General features: G+C 48.5%; 1 protein-coding gene across 2 annotated transcripts in view; it reads right to left on the bottom strand.

Annotated features, from left to right (window-relative positions):
- AMOTL1 (angiomotin like 1) overlaps positions 1 to 17,880 on the bottom strand; it is a 114,780-nt gene that overhangs the window by 41,851 nt on the left and 55,049 nt on the right. For both annotated transcript variants that reach the window (XM_079786952.1, XM_079786953.1), the window contains exons 4-6: positions 11,410 to 11,701; positions 2,832 to 2,976; positions 1,099 to 1,188 (exon numbers count right to left, since the gene is read on the bottom strand). In XM_079786952.1, coding sequence (XP_079643078.1) covers positions 1,099 to 1,188; positions 2,832 to 2,976; positions 11,410 to 11,701 — 527 coding nt within the window. The remainder of the gene's footprint in view (positions 1 to 1,098; positions 1,189 to 2,831; positions 2,977 to 11,409; positions 11,702 to 17,880) is intronic.

Here is a 17,880-nt window from a genome sequence, read left to right as displayed (position 1 = left end):
AGCAGAGCGACATTGCTGACAGAACTACCACAAGGACATCGACTCTACTCAGGCAGCTGATCATCCGACAGCCAGGTGCTACATGCAGGTACCACAGGTGACTTGTTTTTCAAAGGAAAGCTCAGAGGAGGCGGTAAATCTGCTGTACCCTCAGGAAGAGATACATTCTGTAGGAAAGTAAATAATTCAAGATGCTGATGGAGCTCTCTATGGGAACCTGGAGCACAGGGCAGGCCAACTGCTGCACGACGACAAGAAAGGCTCTGATGCAAAAGCCCTGGACAGCAATAGTGTCCATTCGCCAAAACAAAACTTAAAGATGAAGCTGAGACTAATCCCTGGAGTGCGATCAGGAGTAAATGTGGGGGAAACAAAGGAGCTTACCCCAACTAAATAGTACTGCACTTTGAAAATTTAACCAATGATTTCCCCGCCTTGAAAATGCAGGGCTGTATTGAAGGACCGGCATCAGAATTCCACCACCACCGCCATCACCACCACCACCACCCCGCATGGATGGTCAATGTCAGATAAGTGACATTGTTGCTTGACTGTCTTTAGTTCGTAAACACTTAACTCACCATGTTGTTGAGATTTATGCCAGATAAATGAATTCAGTTTTCTAAACAGTCTTAAAAAAAGAAAGTTGTATTTTTACATTTCTGACCTGTACAATGAATTTGCAGAAATTCTAACCCTGACCGATGGTTTCTCAAAACCCATTTGATCCTCTCATTTGCCTTTGGTGAAATTAACACAATATCCTCCCAATAATCTGGAGGCACAGGAAGCCACTGTTTATTTCATTCTGGGCAGACATGGGCTCAGTGATTTTTGGCAACGAGAGTCACATATGCAGATATATGATGTAATCCTTCAAGTGGCCCAGGTCAGGAAGTCAGAATAAACGTTACTGAAATAATACCTAATAACTTCGGCGTTATATCTGGCAGACCTAGGAGGCCCAACAGCTTATGTGCTAAATTAAAACCCAAAGAGCACACAGCACAAAACCTACTTAAAATGAACATGATTCTTTGTTCAGGCCCCTGGGTTTTAAAAATACCAACTTTGGGATGGATAAACATGGAGACTCACTCTGAGAAGCATACAGGCCCTCCACAGCTCTGTCTTCATGGCCGTCGTACTCCCTGCTGGACAGCTGCCTGTTGGCAGTCTCCAGTCGATCTGTGCACAGAGAGAAAAGGATTATGAAGAAATGCATACGGATCGAAGTCATCATCAACTGAGAAATGACATGGGAGCCAAGAGCTGGGTATGAAAAGATGCTCAGGCAGGAGCCCCAAGCTGAACAACTTTTGGGGAGGAACAATACATTCCAAAATGTCAAAAGAAGTCTTCAGATGCCACGCTGTGCCTTTGTGCAATGGAATGCCAAGATGTGCACCAGCAGGAGGCAGCTAAGGACAGATTCCAAGAAAAAGCGCTTTGCTGCCTATGAGCAAACCTCTGATTTGAAGTCCTTGCAAAGGGTTGACTCCTTGGCCCCAAACCCAGCCCTAGTCTAACCCTGACCATGAGCCCTCTGTTTTAGCCTGCGAATGCTACCTGTATCTTGGAACTACCCCCCAAAATTAAAACAACAATTAAATACCAAAAAAAGTCAAAATGACCTAATGGATGAAGAATTCACACAGTTCTACATTTGCTCAAACCACTTGGCAAATTTTCATGTATTCAATTAAATAATTCGGCTTAATAGGTCTTCATTGAATGTACACAATATACAAGATAAAAAGGTTTGTAATAATAGAAAAAGTTAGATTTAGAGCAGTGATGGCAAACCTATGACACGCGTGTCAGCACTGACACGCGTAGCCATTTCTGATGACACGCGGCCGCATGCCGAGGATGAAACATTTGCTGCTCCTGAGGATGAAACATTTGTGACTAGAGTCTTGGAGTTAGTTTTTTCCTCAAAGTGACACACTACCCGAGCTATGCTCAGTTTTTTGGCGAAGTTTGACACACCAAGCTCAAAAGGTTGCCCATCACTGATTTAGAGACTACATACGAGGCAAGTGAAAAATGGCTTGGCTGACTGAAAGTGAAGTTAAATTTTATGCATTGAGTCATTCTGCATGTTGGAGGTTGCCAAGACCCTGTAGCAGTTGACTCCTAGTTTTTGGGAAGTATATACATATACTAGAGGCCCGATGCACGAAATTCGTGCAAGAGTAGGCATTCCGTCCCCTGGCTGCTGGAACCAGCTTCCCTATGGCTCCCTGCAGGCACCCGGGACCCGGGCTTCCCTCCGGCTGCTGGCTGGCACCCGGGACCCAGGACCCGGGCTTCCCTCGCAGCCCTGGCTTCGTCTGAAGATCATCCGGTCTAATTAGCATATTACACTTTTATTATTATAGCTACACATCTATCAGCCTATCGACCTTTATTTTTCCACCAGAGGGACACATGTCGAGTCTGTCTTCTATATTATACCAAGCAAGTGTTCAGCATGGGCTTTTACAGCATGCCACCGAATGACTCAGCATGTGTGGGAAGAGCTGTGCATCTAACACTGGTCTTTTCAAAGTTGCCACTCACATAGTCACAAGTCACAGTCGGGACTTTTCAAGCAAGAAGCAGCTGCACACCTACTCCCTCACTTAGCATATAGGCTGTCACTTCTCAGGCTCAGTGCTGAAACCTACACCCTACAAGGCAGAAAGGAACAATTCTGCTCTCTGAGAGCCCTTTCCCAGGTGGTTGGAATTTCCCAAGGTTATCTCACACAGTCGGGACCTGAAGTCAGGCTGTTGGTCACACAGCGCTTTGGGATAGAGAGAAAACACGAACGGAAGCTGACATGCCTCGGAGGTCCCTGTTGAAGTCGTGAAGTCTTCGAATCTCGCCCTCCAGTTTGTTTCTCATCGCCTTGTCCAGTGACTCTCGCTTGGTGGTGGACTTGACCAGACTCTCATAGGCTTCCGAAATCCTCTGAAGCTCTTTTTCAAACTACAAGAAAGAAGTGACATGAAAGTGGGACTCTGACATTCCCATCGGTGCCTTAGTTACACCAACTCTTAAAAAAATGTTTATATTGATTTCAGAGAGAGGAAGGGAGACAGAGAGAGAAACACCAATGATGAGAGAGAATCATTGATCAGCTGCCTCATGCACACCCCCTACTGGGGATGGAGCCCACAACCTGGGCATATGCCCTGAGTAGGAATCGAACCGTGACCTCCTGGTTCATAGATCGACGTTCAACCACTGAGCCACACTGGCCCAGTCTACACTGACTCTTTGACATTCCAAGTGTGAAAGCTGTATCTTCAATGTGGCCTTTTCTGCATCTCAAGTTTCATGTTTACCAAATGGTGTAATCGATTTCACCCCCACCCCTGTCTGCCTTCTGAGGGCTACATTAGGTTCCTGCAAATAGCAGACTCACAAGTCTGGTTGGACTATCTGATGTCACCTTGGAAAAATCTCTCTGTACCAATTCCAGAAAGGGTGAGTTTAAACATAACTTTAAGCCTCTTACATTTTACAACTATTAGCAATTTACAACTGTTACTAGAGGCCCGGTGCATGGATTCGTGCACTGGTGGGGTCCCTCAGCCTGGCCTGCACCCTCTAGCAATCTGGGACCCCTCGAGGGATGTAGTAGTGCGTGAAGCGGCAGGCGGCCGGAGGAGCCTGAGCCAGGGCCGGCACCGCGCCACTCCTGCTCATCCCAGCCCGCTGTGCCTGCCGCCACCGCTGCTGCTAGGTAGTGCTGCAGAGGAGGTGGGAGAGGCTTGTGCCACCACAGTTGTGCTTGCCAGCCATGAGCCTGGCATCTGGCCCCCATCGGTCAGCTGAGCAGAGCTCCCGCTGTGGAGCGCACTGACCACCAGGGGGCAGCTCCTGCATTAAGCGTCTGTTCCCTAGTGGTCAGTGTGCATCATAGCTACCGGCCGGTCGTCCGGTTGCTTAGGATTTTATATATATAGATTATTATTCCCAGTTAACATAAGGGAAAATATTAAATACAGAACAACTAAAGGACCACAACTGGAACCCAAATTTTCAGACTCCAAATACAGTGCTCATCCAGAAAACTTCCTTTTATGTTCCCATCCCCAAAGGAACATAAAACCCACTTGAGGAGATGCTGCTTTACTTAGCATTTTTACTCCTTTTTCTATGAAACTATCTATATAAAGGACTAATGGACTTGAATCTAATTATAAACAAATGTACCACAGATAATCTCTTTGTATGAAGGAGTTGAAAATATGGGATTAAACCATTTTTTTTGTTCTTTTTTTGTATTTCATTAAATCAAGAGCTGTAACTGGGAGAGCATTTAATCTGCGGCATATATAAATCTATAATTGGTAGCTATAATTGTGGTAACAGGAGTCTAACTTATAGTGAGTTTCTGAAGTAGCTATCAATAAACCCCTTTTTAGTGTTGTGTGACCTAAATAAATGCAGGAGAAAGGATAAAGAGTGCCTGCAAATACAGAACCTTGAAGAACTGCTAAGTCGGAATCAGAGGCAAGGAAGGCAGGGTTGAGAGCACTAGCGCCCCTCATTGGGCACCAAGGGACTTGCACCATGGTTTTGGTCTCCACTGGAGAGCTATGTCACCATGAGGCAGGCACCCCACTTGCCCTGATCAAAAGTCCCTGCTGAGGTTCCTATAAACAAAACATGTCCTAACAGGTGTCTACTGTACACTCACTGTGTGTCTGGGTGCCAAGGATACCTGGTCTTAGGAACTCAATGTCTAGAGCTGGCTGCACCCAGACACATCCACTTCAATAAAACAAAGTTATAAGGGGTGTGGTGGTGTAATGCCATGACGGAGCCGGGAGACAAGGTCATTTTGCAGGGCTGAGAGGAGTTTCTTTAGATAAGATTTCAGAGAAGATGCCATTGAAAATGAGTCTTGAGGGATGAATAGGGATTTGCCAAGCAGAAAAGAAAAGGCCAAAGGGCGTTGGCATCCGAGGCAGAAGATGGGACCTGAGCCAAGGCCACGCCATGCAAGTGCATGTCTCTGATGAGCGCGAGGGGCAAGTGCTGCGAGCCAGGGCCAAGTGGAAGGACTTTATGGGCCAGGGAGAATTATGGGAGGACAAACCCCCATACAAGCATAAGGGCAGCATGGTCTTACCTGAGGTTTTACAGAGATAAACTCAGGATGGGCTTGGAGAGTGGGGGTGGGGAGACAAGGCAGGAGAAAAGAAGTCCAAGAAAGAAGCTAACGTAAACAGCTCAATGACCGACGACAAAGCGTGAACTAGGGTAACTACAAGGACAGATTCCAAAGACCCTGAGGAGTAGAATCGACAGGTCTTAGTGACGGTCTGAACCGGAAGGGAGAAAGATATCAAAGACAGCACAGACATTCATTGCTTAGAAGATGGAGCAATAAGACTGACCAAGATCAATGGTTGATTGTTAAGAGCAACAGGTTTAGCAAAGAAAGAAAACCAGTCCAGTGCTGGAGTTACCGTGTCTGGGGAGCCAGCAGAACATCTTGGCGAGGATTTCCCCTGAGCAGGAGGAGGTACAGGTGGGAAAGTAAGGAAAGGAACTGTGTCAGGTGCAGAAGACATGAAATCATACAGTGCAGACCACTTAGGGAGAGCAACAGCAGAGGAGAGGCCACCCACGGGGAGCACCAACCCTGCAGGAGTAGGGGCGGCAGAAGAGCCAGTGGGAGAGACTGAAGCCAGTGATGCCAGGAGCCGGGAAGCCAAAACTTAAAGGAGAGAGAATGTGGTTAGTGCCCCAGGAAGCTACAATAGAGCCAAGATACATCCGAGGAGAGGACGGGGAAAGGCTGGGGAGCTGCAGGGTTTCTTTAGTGGCAGCTGACTAGGGCGGAGTCGAGAACACTAGGGCTCCTGTCGGTACTAGGTTATCTTCTCCAAGGCCTCCTAATACCAGAGTTGATACTTCCACGGCCTCTCATTTCCATAAGGCCTGTTTCTTCTAAAGAGATTATGACTGTCAGTAATGCGGCAGCAGACGGAACAGCATGTCCTGAATCCTGTTCGTCGCTCTATCACAAATCATGTTCTTTCCTTTTAACCTATTTTGTTTTCAAAAGAGATGGCTCCAAAATACCACCACTGCTATGCTAATGTCACCTATAAAAGGTGGCTTTTATTTTTGGACAGATGGGCAGGGACAGTGACTGTCACGACCAAAGGGCATCACCTAGTCGCTATGCAAGCCGAGCGGACCACACAACCTGATGTGTCCACCATCCACTGTAACAGAGTGCCAATGCTTCACGCCCAGGACAACTAGGAAGCCCTCCTCGGCTGCACTCCCACTGTATGTTCACCTGCTGTATCCACCCGACTGAATTCAAATGTGCACATGCCTTTTGTGACTGATTTGAATGTCAATTCCTTCAGGGCAGAAACAGCCTATAGGCCTAGCACTGTGCCCTGCCAGTGAAAAAAATAAATTTAAGCTTTAAGTTTATACCTCCTCGAAAACAGTCTTGGGCACGGAGAAATGACACCTGATCCTGGATTCTTTCCTTTCATTAAAATAACTTCTCTCTGCACACTACGAAAGGCAACTGCAGGATCCCTCTGACAGCCTAGTTTATAATCTCAAATACGAAACAATCAAGGATTGGATTTGGTTATGTGCTTGTAGCTACCAGGAGAGAAAGGGCAAGAGTCTTAGTTCAGAATAAGACACTTCCTGTGAGACTTGTCAGCTGTCACAATGGAGACAGATTAGTCTCCTTTATTGTAGTCATAGAGGACAGAACGATGACTATATGTAGGAAGTTAAAAAGATGCAGATTTTGATTCAACATAAGAATTTCCTAACATTTTCCAGAAGCGTACTATGCTCAGTAGGGAGTTTCTCATCCCTGGAAGCATTCAAGTAAAAAATAAATAAATGACCTCCTTTCAGGACATGACGCAAGGATTCCAAAGGGGTGGGAAATTGGACTAGAACCATTCTCAGAATTCCAAGTCCAAAGCTCTCTGAGTTCTAATTGCACACTCCTTCAGAACAAGAACCACACCCGCTTCTTCAATCCCTCATGTTCAGAGCATCTTAAGCCCTCCCTGTCGTTTGTTAAAGACGAAGACCAGGCTGGACAGACTCGCTTTGATTTAAACACCAACTGGGCCAGGTCAGAGCCTGAGTGTGATCTCACGAAGAGAATACTGGGTTTGCCTCCACAGCTCCATCCTCCCTTCCAGCCCAGATGTCAGCAAGCTCTTAGGCCAGGTCGTTCAGGGCCCTTGAACTCACAGAGAAGCACTCATTCTCCCAGAAACAGAGCCACGAGCAGACTGGAAAGCCCTGGCGCCATGAAGCCAATAGGCAGACAAGGGCCCCGAGGAAACCCCAGCCTTGCCAAGCTCTGGGTACTGGCTTTTCCCCTGAGCACCTTCCTATGCACAGCTCGGGGACCCACAGGACCCAGGGCAGGTCTACTGTCCAAGTCCCGCATTGCCCGGTCAGACAACTGAGCAGTGAGGCCGAGCCAAGGGGAGGCCTGGGACGAGGACGACCTTGGGCACACAAGGTGTGGAATGCTGAGTCCCAGGCTGCCGGGTCAGAGCCACCACTGCTGAGCTGACAGGAGGGGGGCTTCCCAGCAGCAGGCCTGGGGTAGCCGGCGATGCCTCGCGTGCCGTCCAGCCCTCTCCCTCCAAATGTCTGTCGCCCTGATGGCTTCTGAGGCCAACCCACTCGACAAAACACAGCGTGGTCCTGCTGGAAGTGCTGTCCACTGATTCTGTTTCAGGGAAACTGGGAGGAAAGCGAAGCCAATGAGTGAGTAAAAGGAAACAACCCCCCTTCCTGAGGGTCCTCAACCCTCATTCCAACACTAACAGGGAAAATGGCCACCGCGTGCCTCTGGAAGGGGCCTCCCCGTCTGGGCTGTGCGCTGGCGTCTCTGAGCTTGGTCGTTCCCGGCACAGCGTGCACAGGCTAAGCCTGCAATCAAACATTCTTCTGTTTTCGGTTCGGCCCTCCCACTGAATCTCTCTGAGCACGCCCAGTGCGCGAGGATCCAGCCCGGATGTTATTGCTGGCACAGGGCAGCACATCCTACAGTCAGCACAGTGGCTCCACCTCAAAGTGACAGTCCCCATCACTGAGAAGCGAAGTCGTCACCTCGTCCACCTGACAGTCCCCTTCCCAGACCTGAGGCCTCCGCAGCGGCCGAGAGACACCTGAACAGGGAGGCCGAGCCGAGGGAGGCCTGGGGCAGGACGAGCTGGGCGCGCAGCCGGGGGATGCTGTCACAGACCTCACCGGCTCCTCCGGCGCGTGGTCCTAAGTCGATGAGAACGGCTGCAGAACTAGTGATGGGCACGGCCAGTATTTGTCAAAATCTGAGCTTTTAAATTGACATATGAGCCTTTCCAGTTTGATGTGTGGTAGATCAATGAAAGGTAATATCTATAGAACTATTGATGGTCGTCAAGGGACTGGAGAAGTTTTGGGTTCCAGAAGGCAAACAGCTTTTATTTTTCTCCTTTTTCAGAAGTCATCAAAATCCTTTTGGTCACAAAGTTTAAGAATCATCCCCTGTGCAGGGAACTGAGTCACTGGGAGATGAATTTTGTTTTTCAAAATAGAAATGTGAGCCCTAGCCAGGTAGCTCAATTGGTTAGAGCAGTGGTCGGCAAACTGCGGCTTGCGAGCCACATGGGGCTCTTTGGCCCCTTGAGTGTGGCTCTCCCACAAAATACCACGGCCTGGGCGAGTCTATTTTAAAGAAGTGGCGTTAGAAGAAGTTTAAGTTTAAAAAATTTGGCTCTCAAAAGAAATTTCAATCGTTGTACTGTTGATATTTGGCTCTGTTGGCTAATGAGTTTGCCGACCACTGGGTTAGAGCGTTGTCCAGATACACTAAGGTTGTGGATACGATCCTCGGTCAGGGCACATATAAGGATCAACCAAATGAATGCATAAATAAGTAGAACAACAAAACTGATGTTTCTGTTTCTTTCTTTCTCTCCCCCCACCCACCCTTTCCTCTCTCTCTCTAAAAAATAAATTTAAAAAATAGAAATGTGCATCAAAATCAAGAAAGAAATGCATGTTACAAGTCAATAAAGTATATATTAATAAACAAGTCACTGGAGACTATCAAAACCTCCCAATCTCTGCTCCCTCCAGAGTAAAAACACCCATGTGAAAAGTGTCAGAACCAAACTCTGCCCTCAGGTGGGTCTGCGTAGCGTCTGGACGCGTGTGCCACAGAGCTCCATTAGGGAGAAGAAAGAACCGCTTATTTCGCAGAAGTGCTGAGCTGGTGCTTTCCAGTGTTAGACGGTGCCCTGGGAGGTGTCAGAGGCAAGCTGGGGCCTGAGCAGCGACCACAGCCAAGGCCAGAGACGCAGGCTGTTTCCCGCCTCCTGCGGGTGTGCCCGGAGCGAGGCGGCACGCAGCCCATGTGTTTCTGGCTCTCATTCCCCCCCCCAATAAAGGCAGCCAGAGCTCTCTGAGCCAAGCCTGGTCTTGACTCCAGACCATTTCAGTGGAAGCTCCGCACAGACGCGCTGGGGCAGATTCACATATTTATCACCAACCCACTGCTCCCAGCTGTCTACACCAGCCTCAAAGCTCAGAGGAGCTGACTGGGCTGACACCCTGACCAGCACCGCGGGCAGGCTTCCCCTGAGGGATCAGTGCTAAACAGTGACCACCAAATGGCCAGCCAGGAGCACTGCCTTTCACACAGAACCCAGTGACCGTGATCCTGTGGTTGGGAAGGTTTATATCCCTCCCTTTCTCTTTACAAAGGCCCCTGATGGTCCAGGGCGGAGCCGGGGACTTAGACTCTTATAAGATGCCTTCTGCCACACAGGCCTCCTTGCCCGCAGAGAGGAAACTCCAGTGCCCCGTGGCTCTGCTGCCTTAAAACACCCATTACCTTTGCCCCCCTCACGCCTTCTGTTCTACCTGCAGCATTTCGAGTGCTGACCTTGCTGGATGTTTTCCTATCGACTCAGGCTCTCAGGTTCAAGCCCTAAGGCTGAAGGCTGCCATACCCTCTAATATGCCCACAATACGACACAGGCTGGAATTACACAGCATCTTCCCACCTGACAAGTCACAAGCACAGAGAGAGGACACAGTAACTCGACCTCGACCCTCAGCGTTGAGGCAGCACTGAGAATAGGCTAGCTGCTTTCGCAGAGACAGCTAAGGAAACTAGCATGGTGATCAGAGGGCTCCTGAGAGTCCCAGATGTAATGGAAACCTGTTGCTCTCCACTCATTCCCTGTGCTACGCTGGGCATTCCCTCTTCCACACTGTCCACCTGGGGAAATACTCCTTAGCCTCTGAGTCTCCAGTCCAGGGCCACCTCCGCTGTCCCCACTGGAGACCCTGAAGTGCCACTGCGGGTATGAGCTTAGGTAACTCTCCCCTTTTGGACTGTAAGCTGTAGGCAGGCACCACGTCATATTTATGTTTTGTCTCCTTTGAGCCTTACACAGTACCTGGCACAAAAAGGGATCTAGTTAACTGCTGGCAAGGGGTCACCGAATCAACCCCCCACGAGCAGGTAAAGAATTCTGTCCTGCCCAGCCAGTGTGCCTCAGTGGTTGAGCGTCGACCTATGAACCAGGAGGTCATGGTTTGATTCCTGATCAGGGCACATGCCAGGTTTCGGGCTCAATCCTCAGTGAGGGTAGGAGGAAGCCTATTAATAATTCTCTCTCATCATTGATGTCTCTCTCTCTCTCTATACACACACACACACACACACACACACACACACACACTGAGTGGCCAGATTATTATGATCTCTGAACGCATAATAATCTGGTCACTCAGTGTACTTATGTATAAGGAAAAGCTTGCAAATCTTTTTTTTTTTTAAATATATTTTATTGATTTTTTACAGAGAGGAAGAAAGAGGGATAGAGAGCTAGAAACATCGATGAGAGAGAAACATCGACCAGCTGCCTCCTGCACACCCCCCACTGGGGACGTGCCCACAACCAAGGTACATGCCCTTGACCGGAATCGAACCTGGGACCCTTGAGTCCGCAGGCCAACGCTCTATCCACTGAGCCAAACCGGTTTCGGCAAAAGCTTGCAAATCTTGATATGTCAAGGGACCAGGAGATAGTGGCCCCCAGCCTCTGGCTAGTAAGTCCTCTGCTTCTTTCTAACTACCCACAATGCAGTTCTTATACATGGAAAAACCTTATTTTAAAATCTCAACTCTGGTCAGTCTACACTGAGTGGCCAGATTATTATGCGTTCAGAGATCATAATAATCTGACCACTCAGTGTGTGTGTGTGTGTGTGTGTGTGTGTGTGTGTGTGTATGCGTATATATATATATATATATATATATATATATATATATATATATATTAAGAATTATGTCCCTTTTAAAGAACCTTCTCCCTCCGCTTCCCTTGGGAAGTCACATACCTTGTGGAGCTTGTCAGCGTTGTCATAGTAACCCTGAAGTTCCTGGTGAAGCACGCGGTTCTCCTCTGTTAGTATCTCCACCATCTGCTGGGCTCGCTCCACAATCGCAAAGGCATCGGGACCGAGCTGCTGGCTGGGGGAGGCGGCAGGCGGGGGCTGCGGGGCGGCCAGGGTCACCGGGAGTGGCAGCGGCAAGGAGGTGGAGTGCAGAGGCCCGCTGACCGAGGAGTTCTGGGAGGACATGGGGCTGTGCTGCTGCACTGTTGACGGGAAAGGAAGCTGGCATGGGCGGCTGCAAGGGAACAAGACCAGCAATCAGACCCGGGGAAGTGGTGCAGGAGGAAGGAAGGCCCAACAGTATATGCACATCGATGCTTCCACGACCAGAGGTCATCAATGAACTTCCCAGTGCTTGGCTGAGTACAGCAGGTTCAGTCCTTCATGCCACAGATTTACTGCCTCCCTCCGAATCAGCACTGCTCTGGTCACTGGGGGTACAGTGAACGGGACAGATAAGGCCCTCCTCACGAAGCTCACAGTCTCAGGGAGAGGGACAGGCGAGCTACCAAACAATAAACAAACAAAGCCGGGTACTCAAGAGGAATGAGTCCTCTCCAAAAACCAAGCAGAGTGGTGGGACAGTGGATGACTGAGTGGCTAGTTCACACTGAGAGGTCAGGGGAGGAGTCTGCGAGAAGCTGATGCTTGAGTTGAAGTCTGAATATCAGACTAGTGGTTGTGGGAGGGAGAAGTGGGGAAGGGTATTCCAGGTAGGAAACTGCTAGTGCTCGGGGCTCGGGTAGGGATGGGAGTGGGCAAGATCGAGTAGAAGAATGCGATCTGATGCAAGCACGACCAGCAAAAGCAGTAAAAGCTAAGACCAGAGGGATGGACAAGGGCCTTCTCAAGCCAAGGCCCGCCGTTCCCTAGGGTGTAAACAGAGGCCAGCGGGAAAGCCGCCTTTACCCTGACTTTGGTACAGATGGCACATCGGTGGCAGGAATGGACAAAAGGCGACCGCGGAGGGGGCCGAGGTGAGGTCAGGGTGGGAACTGACGAAGGCTCACAGGGTAGTAGCAGAAGAGAAATAATGGATGGATTTTATATATATCATGGATGGGGAAAGTAAGTGAGAAAAGAAATTACTCCTAGATTTTGGGATCCACACAAATGGGGTACCATTTAATGAAATGGGGGAAGTCCTGGGGAAGGAACTACTTTTTTTGTGTTTTGATTTGCCGGGGTGAGGAGGTCTGGAAATCAAGTCTAATTTTAGCCAGGTTGAAAAGAACACATAGAGGTGTCCCCTTGATCTTTCGAATTCCGGGTCTAGCTCTACATTTAAATCATGAATTTCCACTTCCTGTCTCTACTCCCTAACAATCCCCCCTCCTCACTCCTGTTAACCTGTTTCATAAAAACCATCGGCTTTGCTTTCAGCCTAAGCCAAGGCCTCCTAACAACAACCTTTACCGGTATAAACACAGCAAAGACAGCCTCAATGTCTCGCTCCCCAACTGCCTCTCTTCCGCAGGGACTTGGGGAAACGAGATTCCTTGCTGACCCCCTCAACCTTCAGGTCTCAATCTGGGAACCCCCAAATCATCAACATTCTGTCTCAAAGGGCTGGGTCCTCTGGAGATCCAGCTACTTCTAACCCATAACAGTCAGCCTGTGTTACCTCCTGTTACTTGTGGCCATCCATAGCCAAAGCTCAGGACTACCCCCAATTTTCCCAGGAGGTGGTCTGGCCTTATATTTTCAAGTATACTTGCTGGAATGTTTTTGGACCCTGCCAGCCTCCAAATCTCACATTTTACAAGCATTTCTTGTAGCCAGGATTCCTCTGAGTGCTGACTCCTGGCAGCTAAATGTCAAACTCTGGAAGACAATTTGACAAGGGTCTCCTCAGCCCTCCCTACACGGACACCCAGCTATTCATAAAGATGGACACAGAATAAACCTGGCAGATCCTAACGGAATACTGACCACAGGCCTTGCCTGGGTAGGGAACTAACATCAGCGGCTCCACCTGATTCCTCACGCCTTCAATCCAGGAGCCCCTCCATTTCCTGTGAAAATAGCTGGGATCCAGGTTCCCCAAGGCAAGGTGAACCATGGAGCTGATGTGATTCTTTAGTCCTTAAGTGAGTTTCACCTTCCAGCCACCCTCCGATTTCAGAAAGGAATGCTGCCCGTGGGAGATGTAAGCCCTCACTCCCCTCTCCTCCCCTATCACACAACGATCCGGTCATCTCTTTAGAAGTGAAACGTGTGTGCATCTTGATGGAAATGTGTAATATGTGTCAGCCCGTGTGCGGGAGGAGGTCTGTGCGTATGAGGTCCAACTCCATCCCAAGAGGGAAATGCCCCCGAGGGCCATTCACAATGCCCAGCTTTCACCCAGGTTCCAGGTACTCCTGTCTGGGGTGAACCCACAAAACCACAGATCTGTTCCTGAATGAGTGCATTCCTGAAGGCCGGCTAAATCCTGCTGATCGTGTCTCATGGAAAGAGGTTACCTTGGCAAAAGACAAAATAACCACACGTTACACTGCCTCGACTCATTCCCACCTCCTAAGCACCCACTTCACGCTGCGTCCAATGCAAGGGATACACGTGTCAGTCTCCTGGGAGCTGAGGGACCCAGGCGAGCCGACAGTCCTGGCTTTCGGAGCACCAGGGCTTCCCTCCGACCCATGCAGCTTTGCCAAGCTCAAGGGACAGGAAAGAATAGGCTTTTCCAAAGTGGGGAGTCTTCTGTTAAACAGAGAACACTGGCCTCACAGATAACTCAGTTACACATTCAATAAACTCCACGTTATAACGGACGAAGTGCAGGCAGGAGAGCAAACCCCTATTTTTTGGTCCCACTACTCAGCCAGCTTCGGGCTTAGAGTAAATGAGGGGGAAAGTGTGTTGGGAAAGAATAGGAAAATTTCACACGAGATCGTCCGTGTGCTATGAAAGAACCTATCCCCAACTTCCAGAGAGAATGCTACTGATCAGCCACCAGTGGGATACGTATTTTATAGTAATGGGGACATAGAGAAAAGGGGAAGAGGGGGGACGGAACCATCATTTACTGAGAAACTACCTGCGAACAGAACTCCATGCCACCATTGTCCACTTTGTGAGCCTATTTCCCGTTAGATTGTGAAGTCAGAGAGCTAGCTTATTCGGTATCACGTGTCTCCGTTTCCTGGGACTAGATGCCATTGAGCTCACTGTTACAGGACTTAAGAAGGTAGTATGCACAAAGTAAGCCTTGGACAAGTGTTGGCTAGTAATCACCATTACTATAATCATCATTTGTATCCCACAGCCCCAATTCGGAGCCTGGCGCTGAGTGCGGCATTCATGAGAAGCCCAATAAAATTTCTCTGTTACGGTTAACATTTACCGGGCACTTACTACAGTCCAACCACTGTGGTCTGCACGGCTACTGGTACATGCACCGTCTCATGTTGACCTACCGCAGTCTCTCTGTTTAGATGACAAGGGCACAGCACGGGATGGTAACTCTGTCACAGAGATATGAGGAACATAAAGGAGCTCCAAGCCCTGGCTTTTTGACTCCAGGGTCTATGCAGCTCACCACTGCCCTGTATTGGTGAAAGCTGAGGGGGCAGGCAGCCCCTGTGGTCCTCTGCTCCTGGGTTCCTGTGGCCCAGTCTGAGCCACCACCGTGTCCACGATTCACACCCTGACACCTGAGGCTCCAACATCCTCCGGGGGAAACATGAAGGCTAGAAACCGGCCTGAGTGGTTCTCTTACAATCAACGTCAGCATCTTTCACCGGTTCAAGTCTTCTCTCCAGACAACATTCAACTAACCTGAGGGTCTATGCTACCTGCCGGGCACCACATTTCATCACCTTGCAGAATCCTTATAAAAACGGGGGCAGGTAGCCCTGGCAGGTGTGTCAGTTGGTTGGAGTGGTTATTCCTTACACCAAAAGGTGACACGTTCGATACCCAGGTTGTGGGTTTGAGTCCGGATGGGGGCATGTGGGGGAGGCAACCAATTTCTCTCTCTCTCTCTCTCTCTCTCTCTCTCTCTCTCTCATCAATTGAAAAAAAAATTACAAAAAACTGAGGCAGGTGCCATCAACCTGTCCGGTTCCCTTTCTCAAGGGATCAATGAGCCTTGGAACACCGCAGCAAGTGACCTTTTTCCATCTGCCATGAACTAGCCAGTTGTTTGAAGAGGTCTGAGCAGGGCTGAAGCCTCTTCTCCCCAAGTCCACCGTGATGGGTTGAAAACAAGAATCACAGCTTTTAGAGAGCACATGTAAGAGACAGAATAGGGTCAGCTTTTAGAGAGCACATGTAAGAGACAGAATAGGGGCCAGCTTTTAGAGAGCACATGTAAGAGACAGAATAGGGGTCAGCTTTTAGAGAGCACATGTAAGAGACAGAATAGGGGTCAGCTTTTAGAGAGCACATGTAAGAGACAGAATAGGGGCCATACCGGGAAGCCCTGTAGGCTGGTCCTCCACTGTGAATGTGGGCCAAGCTGCGCACAGCCCAACCCCATAATGTGCGCCCACGTCTCTCCTCCGAGCTTACAACCGTGCCTGAATCACACTCCCGACAATCTACTGCCATTGGTCTTATGTCATTTGAATTTTTTGTTCTCTTGAATTTTTATTTAAATGTAACACTTAATTTTTCAAACACGTATTTCTTTTCTCCCTAATTTTTAGCATGGCTTTTTTGAGGGTAAAAGGTTATTACTTAATACTAAGTTGATACCCATTAATGTTGTCGATGGATTTGACCCAAGCCCAAGAGCAAGTCAGGAGACCACATGTGCCTGATGTGCTTTCAAAGGATGGCTATCCCCACAACATCGTATTGTTAAGGAAGAGACCGCTGGCATTTATGTCTGTTCTGCATAATATAGGCAGAATCTCAGACCACGGAGTTGCCAATATAATAATATAGCTCCTGCCACTGCCCTCCTTCAACTGTATTTGGGGGTCACAAAATGCAGCTCAAAACTAGGGTGATGATGTCATTTAGATTAGGGAAATAAGGTCATTGTGACATCTAGTCAACAGTCCATTTGCTCCTCTCTGCACTTAACAAGCAGTCATACACAAGCTTATTTAAAATTATGTACTTACATTATACCTGTGTGTAAATGTTCCATGCCTAACACTTTAAATCCATTGTGTCATTTAATTCTCACAAGCTTGGGCATTCACTGCTCTCATGTCATATATTATTGCCCTATTTTTAAAGTATGCAAACTAAGGCGCAGAACATTCACAAACCAGAGATATCACAGTCTTGACAAAGCAAAAACATGGCCCAGCCAGTGTGGCTCAGTGGTTGAGCATCGACCCATGAACCAGGAGGTCACGGTTCAATTCCCAGGCAGGGCACATGCCCGGGTTGTGGGCTTGATCCCCAGTAGGGGGCATGCAAGAGGCAGCCAATGGATGATTCCTTCTCATCATTGATGTTTTTCTCTCTCGCTCCCTCTCTCTTCCACTCTCTGAAATCAATAAAAACGTGTGTTGTTTTTTTTTTTAAAAAAAGCAAAAACCTGGGCTTTGAACTGGGGGTCTTGAACCCACCACACTTCACCTTACCAGGCTTTCTCCCATGTTGACATAGGACAGCACTGTTCCTTAATATGGGGTCTCTCTTTTTTTTCTTCTGGTTCTGCTTCTTTCTAGCCATGTAACTATAGAGTAGAGTTGCTGTAAGCAGTAAGTGAGATAATGCACATACAGCATTGCATACAGTGTCTTTTTTTTTTTTTAGAGAGAGAGTGGAAGGGAGGGGGAAGAGACACACAGAGAGAAATATCGATGTGAGAGAGACACATCAATTGGTTGCCTCCCCCACACACCCCAACCAGGACAGGAGCTCGAGTCTGCAACTGAGGTACACTCCCTTGACCGAAATCAAACCCAGGACCCTTCAGTTCACGGGCTGATGCCCTATCCACTGAGACAAACCGACTAGGGCTATACAGTGTCTATCTTTAGGAAAGGATTTAATAACCATTAGCCTATGTTGTTTTATTGCACATTGTCAATGGGTATTAGGAAAAAGGCAAGACACACTGCCCTTGGTACTCTATTTTCCTTCTTTTGCTTTTTCTTTGAGGGGGGGCGAGTAGAAATTATCTGTCCTTCTAAATTTTCTATGTGATGGAGAACCACAATCCCAAATCCTAAAGCCTCAATGAGGAAGCAAAGCGTACCTGAGACCTTAAAAGCTCCCCTCCTGTAGTTTTCTTGCAATGCAATGCAGAACAAGAGCGTAGCTTCAAGGTGATGTCCATACACTCTCTCTTGGACACAGATGCTCACTTCTTCTAGACCTCTGCTATCCAAACAGGAGCCACAAGCCACACGTGGTCACCAACCACCTGAAGTGTGGATGGTCTCAATCAAGATGTGCAGGAAGAGTCAAATACACGCCAATATGTAAACACTTAGTACAAAAATG

The sequence above is a fragment of the Cnephaeus nilssonii genome (genome assembly GCF_951640355.1).
Source record: "Cnephaeus nilssonii genome assembly, chromosome: 13".
NCBI lineage: Eukaryota > Metazoa > Chordata > Mammalia > Chiroptera > Vespertilionidae > Cnephaeus > Cnephaeus nilssonii.
This window is presented reverse-complemented; position numbering and strand designations above follow the sequence as displayed.